Source organism: Pholcus phalangioides, unplaced genomic scaffold (genome assembly GCF_987345545.1).
Source record: "Pholcus phalangioides strain wild (caught in Gottingen) unplaced genomic scaffold, Ppha-v1.0 ptg000017l_1, whole genome shotgun sequence".
NCBI classification, from domain to species: domain Eukaryota; kingdom Metazoa; phylum Arthropoda; class Arachnida; order Araneae; family Pholcidae; genus Pholcus; species Pholcus phalangioides.
The window spans coordinates 62,027,414-62,043,044 of record NW_028301610.1 but is presented as its reverse complement, the minus strand read 5'-3'; the positions used below and the strand labels follow the sequence as shown (position 1 = coordinate 62,043,044).

At 38.9% G+C, this 15,631-nt stretch overlaps 1 protein-coding gene across 1 annotated transcript in view; it reads left to right on the top strand.

Moving 5' to 3' along the window:
- The window catches only part of LOC149074475 (saccharopine dehydrogenase-like oxidoreductase), an 82,973-nt gene that overhangs the window by 18,606 nt on the left and 48,736 nt on the right, over positions 1-15,631 (top strand). The window contains exons 6-7 of the mRNA XM_089246962.1: positions 290-426; positions 2,945-3,062. Of these exons, the coding sequence (XP_089103088.1) occupies positions 290-426; positions 2,945-3,062 (255 nt within the window). The remainder of the gene's footprint in view (positions 1-289; positions 427-2,944; positions 3,063-15,631) is intronic.

The window sequence follows — 15,631 nt, the reverse complement described above, 5'->3', positions numbered from 1 at the left end:
TAAATTGGAATCATACCTCTATGATGGACATTTCATGAGTTAAAGGTCACATTAGCACTGACAAGACATCCTGTATATACTTACTTTGTGTATTACTTGAGCTGTAATACTTTGAGACTACAGCTCTTTAGCACATAATCTTTTAACTATTCTGATTTCTCTTTAAATTCTGGTTCAAAACAATATATATTTCTTTTACATTATGTATCAAAATTGATTATAGGCTGCATTAATTTTTTATTGATTTTAAATTACCGATGTATATAAATGATCTTTACTCTACTTAAAGGGTTATGTGACTAATTCAGGAACTTGGATGTCAGCTGTGAATTCAACAACTGATAAAGCTAAGTGGTGGATCACAAATGATGTGAAGAAGATTTTCACAAAAAAACTGCCTTTCAGCAAGTTTAAACTCCCATTCAGGTTTATGATTGATTGTTTTGTGCAATCTGTTTACTTGCTTATCACCTGTGAATTCTTTTTTTAGATTTCTTTTCTGATTTTTTTTTTTTAATGCTGCTTAGTGTCCATGTATGTATTCAGTAGCCAAAAGTCAAGAGCCCACTGCTGATAATTAGAAACAACGATTTCTCATGCTTTGCTACAACAAAATGAAACAAAACTTAATTTCCCAAATGTTTCTAGCAGCCATTCTCTCATATAAGGTGTCAAAATGCAGAAACACAAAGAAACAAGTTAATAAATAATTTATTTTTGTTAGAACTTTTTTTTTCGGTTCGTAGAATAATAGTTGAATGCACACAACTATTGTCTGTGAAATACATTAATTGACTTTAAATTTTCTGTGTTTGAGACCCAAGATTTTACTTATTCACCTTGTTTTCTTGGATTTTCAATAAAATTTGGTGAATCTACTTTTTTATGAATCTCTGATTAAATTTTTTTATCCAATCTTATCTTATTGATCAAATGAATATAAGTTCAGTGTATTTTTATTTTTCATGATTGCAGCCAGGTTGGTGGGAAAAAATAGGTAACTTCAATTTTTCGATTTCCAAATACTCCTTTTTGTGCAGAATCTTTGTTGTTTATATGGGCTGTGTATATTAAAGACACAAAATCATTTTTTCTATCGTACACTGAAGAGACAAAAAAAACTGGTACACCTGCCTAATATCGTGTAGGGCCCCGGCGAGCCCGCAGAAGTGCCGCAACACGACGTGGCATGGACTCGACTAATGTCTGAAGTAGTGCTGGAGGTAATTGACACCATGAATCCTGCAGGGCTGTCCATAAATCCGTAGGAGTAAGAGGGGGTGGAGATCTCTTCTGAACAGCACATTGCAAGGCATCCCAGACATGTTCAATAATGTTCATGTCTGGGGATTTAGGTGGCCACCAGCGGAAGTGTCTAAAGTCAGAAGAGCGTTCCTGGAGCCACTTTGTAGCAAATCTGGACGTGTGGGGTGTCGCATTGTCCTGCTGAAATTGTCCAAGTCTGTCGGAATGCACAATGGACATGAATGGGTGCAGGTGATCAGACAGGATGCTTACGTACCTGTCACCTGTCAGAGTCGTATCAGGGGTCCCATATCACGCCAACTGCACACGCCCCATACCATCACAGAGCCTCCACCAGCTTGAACAGTCCCCTGTTGACATGTAGGATCCATGGATTCATGAGGTTGTCTCCATACCCGTACACGTCCATCAGCTCGAAGCAATTGGAACCGAGACTCGTCACACCAGGCAACGTGTTTCCAGTCCTCAACAGTCCAGTGTCGGTGTTGTCGGGCCCAGGCGAGGCATAAAGCTTTATGTCGTGCAGTCATCAAGGGTACACTTCGGCTTTATGTTGAATGAAAAGCGTAAAGGAAATTTGCGACGAGTGACCATCATTGTATGTGGGTGAGTTCACCGAAAATTTCAAGATTCCACATCACAGTAACACATAATGGCTCTCGATGTCCAATCAGTGCTCAACAGTCCAATGTCGGTGTTGTCGGGCCCAGGCGAGGCGTAAAGCTTTGTGTCGTGCAGTCATCAAGGGCACGCGAGTGGCTCCGAAAGCCCATATCGATGATGTTTCGTTGAATGGTTCGCACGCTGACACTTGTCGATGGCCCAGCATTGAAATCTGCAGCAATTTGCGGAAGGGTTGCACGTCTGCCGCGTTTAATGATTCTCGTCAGTTGTCGTTGGTCCCGTTCTTGCATGATCTTTTTCCGGCCGCAGCTATGTCATAGATTTAATTTTTTACCGGATTCCCGATATTCATGGTACACTCGTGAAATGGTCGTACGTGACATCCAAATTTCATCGCTACCTCGGAGATGCTATGTCCCATCTCTCGTGCGCCGGCTATAACACCACGTTCAAACTCACTTAAATCTCGATAACCTGCCATTGTAGCAGCAGTAACTGATCTAACAACTATGCCAGACACTTGTGTTATATAGGCGTAGCCGACCGCAGCGTCGTACTCTGATTGGTTTCATATCTCTTTATTTGCATACACATGCCTGTACCAGTTTTTTTGGGTCTTCAGTTTATAATGTTTAATTTTTACTGTTTATTAAAATAAAGACTTGGATGTAGCCCTCAATCATATTCTGTAAAAGTGTAAAATATGTTAAAAAAACAATAATTTTAACTTGTTTTTAATTTTTATCAAGTTTTACTTTAAAATTTAATTATCAAATTAAAAAAGGGGTTTTAGAAAGAGCTGTTATTAAATGCTTTTTCACCAGTTTTATTCATTTCATTCCAAAAGATTTTTTTCACATAGCGGTATTACCTAATTTTCTTTTAGGTCAGTCGCTTGTGTAATTAATAGATATGTCTTCCTGATGGCTTGTGATTTTGTCTGGAGTGGTCAATTTTGGGGGCAATAAAAAACACTATTTAAATTCATTGACTTTGTACTTAGTCATTAATTTTGTACCATGATCAATTGATAAATTTCCTCATACAAATTTAGGTTACCTGTGTACTATAACAATGAAATACAGAGCTGGTGTGTGGTTTTTCCCGGACCAGACATCCGTGTCATCCACAGAAGCCAAATGTTTTCTTACGAGTTTCTTAATGAGAGGCCTGTAAGTGTTGGTAAAGTTCTTTTTTGTAATGGGTCATTAGATGCTTTACTATATTTCCTAATACAGTAGGCCTTTGATTTAACCGGCTAATAGAGGCTATGGTATGTCCATTAACCCTCTGGCTGCTCATCCCGCGATTTTCACGGGCAACTCAAATGTAGCAAAATTTGCTCATCCCGCGATTTCCGCGGGCATGTGTTTTTCTTCCTTTATTGAGAAGCGCATCCCGTTTTTTCCCCCGTTTAACCACTGAAATAAATAATATACAGTATTAGACGTTTAATTTACGTTTTGGCCAACAGATGTCGTTAGTTTGCCACTAAATTGCGGCATTTGAAGGCACGTGGTATTACCGCTCAAACTTCACTTTTTGCCGCTTTTTTATCAGAAATGGCTGCTAGAAAACGTTCAGCGATTGACAGATTGTATATTCCTGATGACTTATCAGATTCTGAAAGCGATTTTAGTTTTGATAGTAATAGTGATATAGATTTTTCGGACTGCTCCTCATATAGCGATGAATCTGATCATGATTCAATAAACTTGCAAAGCGTTAGGCAGTGGTGCAAAATTGATATGAAGAATATTCCTCCTCCTCCTCCTTCAGTTCCTTTTCGTGGAAATCCGGGAATTACTGTGAATATAGCTGACAATGCAAGTATGTTGAATTATTTTGAACTTTTTTTTGATGATCAAATATTACGAATGATAGTCCGAGAAACCAATAGATACACTGAACAATATTCTGATAGTGATAAAAGCGGTTGCCCTGGAAGACCGAGTTCTACTCTGAACCCTTTGAGATTGACAGCTCGTCATTTTGCAAGCCACATACCACCTAACCCCATAAAAAGAGAGCCTCGAAGACAGTGTGCTGTTTGCTGTTCAAGAAAGGATGCAAATGGAAAAAAAATTCACAAAGAAACACGAATCTGGTGCAAAGACTGTGAAGTTGGACTTTGCCTTGAACCCTGTTTCGAACTCTGTCATACTAAACTACATTTCTAAGATATTTTTTTCTCAGTGCTTTATATTTTTTTAAATTTTATACATTTTACTTTTTTATATTATGCAATAGATAGAAATTAACTGTAATTCAATTGAAATTTCTTTAAAAAAAATTTTTTTTGATGATTACATCTGAAATTGGTTTTTCTGGCAACTTAGATTCTCATGATAAAAATCTATATAAAAAATCTTTTCTAGAAAGAAAAAATGCATTTTTGAATTCTCCAATATATATAGATATAAAATATGCAAAAAAAAAAATACACAATTTTTGAAGCAATTTCGGTCCACAAATTGAGCAGTCAGAGGGTTAAATCCAAATTTCTTTTAAATGTAAAATGAGAGAAATATTCCTCAAGTTCACCAGTATTAGCAGTAATATTATATCTTTTGCATTTTTACTTTTTTCATTGTTTCTGATGAATTCTGCATAATTATTACTTCATGTTTATTATGATCAGGCAGTCAAAAATTAAAAAGTTCATTAATTTTGCACTATCCTGTTTCAGAGTCATGAATGTCATGATGCAAAGAACTTGAGCTGTCTAACTGAAATATTCCTTTAGCTCTTACGCGTGCTGCATCATTAAAAACACTTTTGGAAATTTTTTTTAAATTCGCCTGTGTATCTTGCTCCATCCTCACTTAAAACACTTTAGTAATACACAAAAGTGCCATGACACGTTGGTTGAAAGTCATATCCTTGATACAGTGGTACCTTGCAATTTTATGTACTGCAATTTGACATTCTTGCAAAGGGAAACTTGAATTTTTTGGGACTGTGCATGTATGTATGAAATTTTCAGATGGACTTGTATACAAATACAAAGGCAAAACAGACAAATCGCCCAATGAGAGGGGCTGAAGAAAGATGCCAATAAATAATGGATGCCAAATATACATCTAAACTATATAAAAAATACAGTAACCCAATAAGAGCAATACAAAAACCAATAATTATGATAAAATATAAATATACTGCCCATAAAAGTTATGGTTGTCTTATCTAAGTATGGACAGCTTCTCGATTTATCCTAATATGTTTATTGTATTTCTTTTTAACCACTTTATCTTTCTTCCTCCTCATTCTCGTAACCCTATGAAACAAAGTTGCTCTTTTACCTCCGTTTATTTCTATACTCCTACATTAATGATTTTTTTTTTCCCATACATGATGTCTAACATATACATATAAAAGAGAACAGGTAGGGTAACAGTGAAAAAAGAAATACTTCGTACCTTCTCTTTTATCTGCTTATCTGTTATACTTTTTCCTTTTATTTGTTTTTTTCTTTTTCTAACGTGCGATTAGGTTAGGACAAGATTACCATATTAATCACAGATTCATCAAGCAGAGATCATCCAAATTTGTTGCCAATACTTTGTGAGCAAAGGGGTTAAACATGTTGATCGTGTTAGAATCCATTACCCCCGGAGGTAAGCTATTCCATTTATTCGCAACCCTATTGGAGCAAAACTCCTTGCAACACCGCAACCTAGAACTGCTCCTTACCAATCAATACTACTGGGGTCCCCTTGTTGAAGCAGTTGATTGACATTATATTAATAACTCATGGTCCATCCTATACATTCCATTGAAAATTTTAAACACTTCAATCATATCCTCCTGACACCTGCGCTCTTCCAATGTAAACATTTTCAAAAAATCAAGTTTCTCTCTTCATAGCTTAAGCCCTGTGTGCCATCAAAAACACGCTTGGCTCTTCTCCCCCCCCCCCCTCCCCGATCAAGTCTATGTCCCTCAGTAGGTATGGTCTCCAAAACCTAATGGCATACTCCAATCCATGACGAACTAAGCCCCGGAAAATAATCACTTTAGGAGAACACTGGAAGACCTTTATTTTATTTTATTTGACCACCGTTGAACAATATTCAGAAAAACTAAGCCGCTAGTCAATGAGAATTTCCAAATCGTGACCCTAGTTGCATTCAGGATAGTGCTACCATTCAACTCGTAAGTGAAACATATGTTGTTCAAACTGAAATTATTGTGTTTTTAGTTTCACAATATAAATTTATGTCTCTTAAGATAGATCCACGATATAGATCTATTTATCTCTGAATATCCTGCCAGCCTATCCTGCAATAGTATTCAAGTTCGTCTCGAGCCTTTTGCTTTGATTTCCAACTACCCCCAAAGCTTCAGGTTATCTGCCAAGTTGCTCACAATGCCATCGATACCCTGATCAACCTTATAGATAAAAAGTGAAAAAAAAGAATGGGACAAAGGAATTCTGACCACTAACACCTGACCAATCAGAAAATTCCCCTTTCACTATATCCTGCTGTGACCTAACTCGTAACCGCGATTGTATCCAATTCAGCAGGTTGCCCCTAATCTTGTGCAAACGCTTCAAGAGTTTGCCACATTGGACTCGATTAAATGCCTTTTAGAAATCAACATAAATGGTGTCTATGTTTTTGCCTTCTCCCAAACCCTTAGTCATGTCAACATAGAAGCAAAGAAGGTTGGTTACACATGATTTCCCCCTTTCTGAACCCATGCATTTTTATGATAATTTCCAAAATTTTTCGAGAGGAAGCTCATCAAACTCACTGGACGATAATTCAACATGGTTTCTCTACTACCTTCTTTAAATATCATAACATTAGCAAGTTTCCAATCGCCTGAAACGATATCCTCAGCAACACTACTTGTGTAAATCTGGCCAGAATAGTTCACTATCACATTCCGTAAGGAGCCTAGGATAAATATCATCTGGTCCTGGTGCTTTGCTTGCACATACATTTTTCAGAAGTCTTTGGACTTCCACATCTTCCACGTGAATTTCGCTGGGGCCTTTGTCATGGTACCTTGAAAATATTGCCTTCTTCACTATTAAAGAACTGACCCAAAAAGTCACTGAAGGCACTACACATGCCTACATTGCTCTTTACCCTAGACCTTCCTATCGAGAGCAAGTCAAGCCCTTATATTCATTATTGGCATACCTGAGAAATGATTTTGGGTCAGAGCCAATGTTATCTGCCAACCTAGATTCAACTTCCTTTTTGCTATCCTTTATCGCTTTCTTCAACCTTCTTTTATCAGTAAACAATGACAGGTCGACTCGTCCACTTTTATACTCTCTGAATGTTTTTTTTTTTGAAGATAAAGATTACACATGCTGTCTAGGCAACATTAACCTATCAAACTTTTTCCAGGGGGGGGGGGGCGGCAAAGCACATGTACTCTATGTATATATATATACACAAATATATATATATATATACCATTTTTAGTGTATTTTCGAAAGCCGGGGGAAGCAACGGCCCTCCCTGCCCCCCCTAAATGACGGGCCTGGGATGCGATGAACAAACCCGCTTTTCACGAACAAAGGGTATGACATCATGCAAAACATAGAGTTTTGTTCTGAATTTTTCCCACTGATACACACCAACCAGCCTTTGAAAATTAACTTTAACTGTCCCCTCAAAAGTTTGAAGTTGGTTCTTTGAAAACAAGGACCCATTCTTTTATTGTTTGTTTTATATGCAAAAACGCAACGAAAAAGTTGATAATCTGACGTTCACTGGAAGAAAAGTTGTCTCCAACAAATCCAAAATAGAAGTACCCCTGTAGCTTCTGTTACCTGCTGATACAAGAAATTATTGAGCACCCCCAACTTAAGAAAATCTTTCTCATATTGATCTCTAGCCGATAGGCCTATTGGCTAGAGATCAATATGGGTATTCATTGGCCAATCAATACCCGGATAATTAAAATCCCCTAATATTACTGCCCTCTTATTCTTACACATGCAAGAAATTTCTTCATGAAGTTTGGAGATGTAGTTTGGATCCTGATTCGGTGGGTTACTCCTACAATAAGCTTATGATGTTTTTTGTTTTCAAGCTCAACCCATGTAGTTTCAGTATCACTTCTCTATGTTACACTCTCTAGCCTTCAAACATGATTTCACATAAATCAAGACTCGACCCTCTTTCCTACCAGATCCGTTTTTTACAAAATATCTTATATCCTGAGGTATGTAAGAAAGAAATCCATCCCCATTGTTTGCTCAAGATTCTGTAATGGCTATAAGATCTAGGCACTCCACAGCTATCATAGTGTCTAAAAAATCTTTCTCTAAAAAACATGACCTAAGCCTATCATAAACCTTTGAGATCCCCCATGCCTATCCACGTGAATAGGCATGGTTCTTGAATGGTTATCACCTATTCTTGAATATGATCAAGAACCGAAATGTGGGAACTCCACTGAATCGAACCAAGTCTGTAATACAAATTTGGATGTAAACCATTTGTGTCAATGGAGAATGTCAGGTACTTCAGAGAGAAATTGTAAAACTTAAAAAGAGTAGAAACTATCAGTATTGATAGTATAAAGAAAAATTAAGTTCATATGAATTTGTGTTGTTAAAAATTGTGAAGTACACTGAAGAGACAAAAAAAACTTGTACACCTGCCTAATATCGTGTAGGGCCCCGGCGAGCCCGCAGAAGTGCCGCAACACGACGTGGCATGGACTCGACTAATGTCTGAAGTAGTGCTGGAGGTAATTGACACCATGAATCCTGCAGGGCTGTCCATAAATCCGTAGGAGTAAGAGGGGGTGGAGATCTCTTCTGAACAGCACATTGCAAGGCATCCCAGACATGTTCAATAATGTTCATGTCTGGGGATTTAGGTGGCCACCAGCGGAAGTGTCTAAAGTCAGAAGAGCGTTCCTGGAGCCACTTTGTAGCAAATCTGGACGTGTGGGGTGTCGCATTGTCCTGCTGAAATTGTCCAAGTCTGTCGGAATGCACAATGGACATGAATGGGTGCAGGTGATCAGACAGGATGCTTACGTACCTGTCACCTGTCAGAGTCGTATCAGGGGTCCCATATCACGCCAACTGCACACGCCCCATACCATCACAGAGCCTCCACCAGCTTGAACAGTCCCCTGTTGACATGTAGGATCCATGGATTCATGAGGTTGTCTCCATACCCGTACACGTCCATCAGCTCGAAGCAATTGGAACCGAGACTCGTCACACCAGGCAACGTGTTTCCAGTCCTCAACAGTCCAGTGTCGGTGTTGTCGGGCCCAGGCGAGGCGTAAAGCTTTGTGTCGTGCAGTCATCAAGGGCACGCGAGTGGCTCCGAAAGCCCATATCGATGATGTTTCGTTGAATGGTTCGCACGCTGACACTTGTTGATGGCCCAGCATTGAAATCTGCAGCAATTTGCGGAAGGGTTGCACGTCTGCCACGTTTAATGATTCTCGTCAGTTGTCGTTGGTCCCGTTCTTGCATGATCTTTTTCCGGCCGCAGCGATGTCGTAGATTTAATTTTTTACCGGATTCCCGATATTCATGGTACACTCGTGAAATGGTCGTACGTGAAAATCCAAATTTCATCGCTACCTCGAAGATGCTATGTCCCATCTCTCGTGCGCCGACTATAACACCACGTTCAAACTCACTTAAATCTCTATAACCTGCCATTGTAGCAGCAGTAACCGATCTAACAACTATGCCAGACACTTGTTGTGTTATATAGGCGTTGCCGACAGCAGCGCTGTACTCTGATTGGTTCCATATCTCTTTATTTGCATACGCATACCTGTGCTAGTTTTTTTGGCTCTTCAGTTTATATGCGTGCTTCATGTTATAATTTATTTTTCCTCTCTAGGAAAAATAAATTATAACGTGAAGTAAGTATATTCTCCTAGAGAGAGAAAATAAAAGTAAATGCAGAAAAACCTAAAAATATATAGACAAAAGAGAGAGAAATCAAAACATGTATGCCAACACACTCAAAATGACACCGAAAATTTGATCAACTGGTTACCTTCCGCGAGGCTCAAATCAGTACCGACGCTTGGTGGGGGAAATCCTTTTTTACAAAATTCTCACAGACATTTGTGGGAAATTGAATTTTTATCCAATATTGAAAGTAAAGGATTTTGCTACGTGCACATTTGCACCATCTTTCAGGTAAAGTGTCGAGTTCCAGCTCGAGATTACACAAGAGAATTCTTATAAACATCCTCGACAGAGAAGACAACCATAAATATTCTTTATGGGCATGGTATAATATTTTATCTGGTATATACGTATACTGTTTCCAGTTTTTGCAATTGTCTTTTTTATTAGGATTGTTGTAATTTTGAAGTATATGTCATCCATATTTGTTATGGACAACGTTCTCAGCCACCTCGTTGGGCATTTTGCCTGTTGTGGTGTTGTATTTGTATTTGTATAAGTGGCATTCGCGGAGAACTGAAGAGGTGATATTCTGAAGTAGAAAAGTACAAAAGTAAGGTCAGGAGTATACGGTTGGTTGTGATGAAATTTCTCAGCCCATAATTTTAAGTTCCAACACACCTCTCACATTGTAGTCGCCTTAAATTGCTTTAACCGTTCAACGCCAATGTTCCATAAACGTACCATGATTTCTCTCAAGCAATATCATTTAGAAGATTCATTCTTCATGGGAGTAGTCGGGAATCCAAGCAATATGGAGAGACTCCAGATGAAGTTGGGTATGATTGCAGCATGAACTTATGAATAGAGCATGACTTTCAGCGGTGATGAGTTCGTATTCACTCATGACGTTGCTTTCCGATGCAATTAAGATCGCCGAATTGAGTATTCTCATCGACGAACGACTGAGGTTTTCTGAACGCGAAAGTAAATAAAAGCAAATAGAATAGTCGGTTTCATTCTGAAAAAAAAAGTCTCTTGGTGCTCCTCTAAACTCATTCTTCCGATTTTTTGGGGAATTATCGCCCTGTCCTAGAATATGCTGTGCAGTTTAGGAGAGACTTGGATGAAGTGGGGGGAGGGGTGCAGAGAAAAGCTACATGCCTTCTTGTTTTCACACGGGGTTTGAGCTATGTGAGCAGTGGTTGGGAGAGAGATATGATTGAAGTGTTCACAAATTTTTAAGGGATGGGTAGGATGCACTATGAGCAGAGAGAACTACACCGTCAGTCGACTGCTTCGACAAGAGGACACCGGTACCGATTGGTAAGGGATAACTTCACAAAGGAAAACTTTATAAGAACATCTTCGCAGGGACTTTTTCCCTAACGGGGTTGCGAATAAATTGAATGACTTACCTCAGGGTGTTGTGAATTTTACGATTGAATGTTCCACAATTGACATGTTTAAAAAAACATGTGATCTTTTTTTTTCTCATTTTGGGATTAATCGAGAAGTTATCCATACTTACGTACATAATACAGCCATAATTTTTTATGGTAACAGAGATTATATTTTATCATAATTATACGTTTTTTTTTCTTGAAAATTGCTGTTATTTTGAGTTTTAATATTTTAGATATATTTGACGTCCATATGTTTCAGAGTGCGGTAGCCCAGGTCGATAAGATACTTGCCTAAAGTAACAAAGGATGTTTAGAGGTTTCGCGAGTTCAATACCCTGTGTTCGTCTGTCAGAAACTTTCCTGACACAGGGTGTAACGTTACCAATTGGGCCACCGTGGAAACCGTCTTTATTCCAGTCATTGTTTTACCTTTTGTCTCCAGGATCGACCGGTAGGATCGTGTGTCCGCCGATCGGCCGCCAATTTGTTATGTTTGGTTGCCAGATTCAATATTATAATGTTTACAATATTTCCTTTTCTCATGAAATTATGTAAATCAGATACAAGCCAATACCGCACCTTCAATGTTGTGATTGGTTCTTCAGTGAGGCATTGTGGGAATGCTGCTATATAAAAGCCAGCTAGAGATGTGCTGAGTCTCGACTTCCTTGCTTACGACTTCCTTGCCTCAACTTCCTTGCCTACGACTTACAACCGACTTAACGATTTAATCAGTAAGGCATCACTCCCTGTCATGGTGTGAGCTAGATCGTCTTATAAATACAATGAAGTTACAATAGTAGAAGTGTGCCTTGGCACTTATCCCGTCTCATCGCACGTAAGGTTTCAACGTCGTCGTGATCCAGTGATCGGTTAGTGGCCAGACCGGCCACCCGTGGACTTTCATCTCCAGTTCCATGTGCAGTGGCTGAGCTTTCATCTCAACGTGTGTGTTTACACCAAAATCGTCTAAAGCTGGTGCCGACGAGTCTTTGGCTGTGTGGCAGACACCTAGGAGTATCTACCGGACGATGTGATAACACGTGAAAACCTGGACACGGCGGTGAGATCGATTCATATTTCTGTTTCATTGTGACAATGAGAGAAAAGCCTAACTGTGATAATTGTGATAAAACGTTAATTAATAGTTTAATATATAAAAGGCCTGTGATAATTGTGATTACGCTGATTAATGGTTTAACAATATAATTGAATAAATGTTATAGTTCTATCTAAACTTTGTCTATTCCATTGTTGTCATCCACTCAATGTTTACTGGGGGGAAAATATTAAAGAACCGGGGGGTAACGATCACTAGACGTTACAAGGGGTGCAGCAGAGACGGCAACATGACCATAGAAAAAGATTGTCCGAGGATGATGTCACTTTCGCTGTCCATACGAAGGTTTTTAACAGCTGGGTAATGCGAAGATATATTTTGGAATGAGGGAAAATTCTAATGCCCTTGCGGGGAAACGAACCCACGTCCTTTCACTTTTCGGATGAACGCCCTAGACCAGGGTTTTCCAACTGGTGTTCCTTGGAACCCTAGGGTTCCGTGAGACCTTTTTTGGGGTTCCACGGAATCAAAAATGACGGAACCTTAATTTTTTCTTGTTACAATTTCACCTGAAGCAATTTTTTATACAAAACTTCCTCGGAATTGGTATTCCCGAAACTCAAGATCTCCATGCGGATGTTATGAGAGTCTTCCTCCAAAGATGCGGAACTTTTTTTTTTTAAATAATAACGTGATCTTCACGCATTCCCAAGGGATCATCATGATTCGTGCAGGAAATTTGTTAGTGTTAGTAGACATCCATGCCCGAACCAGGATTCGAACCCAGACCTGCACAGTGAGAAGCTAGTTCCCTAACCACTCGACTGCCAGGCGGCTATCTGTGGCTATCTTCTGTTTCTCTTCTTTCGGATGGCCAATTAAGCTTCATGATGTCGGATTCTTATCGCTTTTCTGAATAGCAAATTATAAATAGCAATTATAAGACAGAAAAAAAGGAAAAGCTCCACTTTCTAACTTGAATGAGGTTATTGTTATTTTTCCCATCCCACAGATCCTTTACCACAAATGGAACCTTGTTTATACGACGTTCAAGAGGCCACTTCAAAATGTTGTATATGGGTAAGAAAATCGTACAACTGGAACTTCGCTAAAAATGATACCCCGCCACATAGACCTTAAAGGAAATATCACAAAAATTCAATGGTTTTAATTGCATTTTGTTTGTTATATAATAATCAGAGAATAATTATATCCCAACATTACATGATTCAAAATCATATTATAAATTACTTAAATAATTGTAATTCGCATTACATCACCTTTGCTTAAATCGTGAGTATTCTTATATTGATCTGAAGATTTGAAAGACGAAAACGTAATTTTTCGTTTTTTCAAGAAAGAAAAAAATTTTGTTTTCTTTTCCATATTTATAAAAGCAAAGCAGATAAGAATCGAATCTAGCTTTTCAAAAGTTGTCTAAAAGAACCGAAATAATGGACATTCTCAAACCATGCTTCGCTGCTCTCAGGGACATCGTCAACCTTTGTCAAGGGCTTCACGGCTAGCTGTCGTCTTGTTGATTGCTTGTTTAGTGCTTTGAAGGGGTATTTTTTTAGACTATATTCTGATTCTGGGCAGGGTTGCAACTGGGAGGACGGGACTTGGGGGTTCTAACTGGGGAGTCTCGTGTCCCGGGCACCGGACCAGAGGAAGCGTAAATTTTATTCTTTACTCTCCTGCAACATTAAAACTGGTGCCAAAATGCGTGCTTGCTCCGGCTGACTAAGCATCGAGTAGCGGCCTTGATACCGTATCTCTGTCAATAATCAGTCAATTAGTCAATCATCAACGTTTAAGGCTTTTGAGTTGACGATATGCAATGAAAAACTACTATATAACGACACATTTTTGTAATTCATAATAATTACATAGATTCAACGTAAGGAAATTATAATTTCCCAAGCATCTGGACTTCCAGTTGAAATAGAAACATCGAGTAATTGAAATTTTTCCCACTCATAAATGTCCTGATGTCTCCATTTTTTGCTCCCGTCCTTATCTGTGAGGGACTCGAGTCATTTGAACCCCATGAGAAGAGCTCGAGAAAGACATTGATATTGAATTGCATTTTTTTTTCTTCCAGTTATTCTTTTTTTTTATGTTGAATGAAAAGCGTAAAGGAAATTTGCGACGAGTGACCATCATTGTATGTGGGTGAGTTCACCGAAAATTTCAAGATTCCACATCACAGTAACACATAATGGCTCTCAATGTCCAATCAGTGCTCAACAGTCCAATGTCGGTGTTGTCGGGCCCAGGCGAGGCGTAAAGCTTTGTGTCGTGCAGTCATCAAAGGGTACACAAGTGGGCCTTTGGCTCCGGAAGCCCATATCGATGATGTTTCGTTGAATGGTTCGCACGCTGACAGTTGTTGATGGCCCAGCATTGAAATCTGCAGCAATTTGCGGAAGGGTTGCACGTCTGCCACGTTTAATGATTCTCGTCAGTTGTCGTTGGTCCCGTTCTTGCATGATCTTTTTCCGGTCGCAGCGATGTCGTAGATTTAATTTTTTACCGGATTCCCGATATTCATGGTACACTCGTGAAATGGTCGTACGTGAAAATCCTAATTTCATCGCTACCTCGGAGATGCTATGTCCCATCTCTCGTGCGCCGACTATAACACCACTTTCAAACTCACTTAAATCTCGATAACCTGCCATTGTAGCAGCAGTAACCGATCTAACAACTATGCCAGACACTTGTTGTGTTATATAGGCGTTGCCGACCACAGCGCTGTACTCTGATTGGTTCCATATCTCTTTATTTGCATACGCATACCTGTACTAGTTTTTTTGGCTCTTCAGTTTATATGCGTGCTTCATGTTATAATTTATTTTTCCTCTCTAGGAAAAATAAATTATAACGTGAAGTAAGTATATTCTCCTAGAGAGAGAAAATAAAAGTAAATGCAGAAAAACCTAAAAATATATAGACAAAAGAGAGAGAAATCAAAACATGTATGCCAACACACTCAAAATGACACCGAAAATTTGATCAACTGGTTACCTTCCGCGAGGCTCAAATCAGTACCGACGCTTGGTGGGGGAAATCCTTTTTTACAAAATTCTCACAGACATTTGTGGGAAATTGAATTTTTATCCAATATTGAAAGTAAAGGATTTTGGTCCCATCTCTCGTGCACCGACTATAACACCACGTTCAAACTCACTTAAATCTCGATAACCTGCCATTGTAGCAGCAGTAACCGATCTAACAACTATGCCAGACACTTGTGTTATATAGGCGTTGCCGACCGCAGCGCCGTACTCTGATTGGTTCCATATCTCTTTATTTCCATATGCATGCCTGTAGCAGTTTTTTTTGGCTGTTCAGTTTATTTTATGTGTTGTGCCCACAAATTGTATTAACTATGTAAATATTGTAAATATGTTA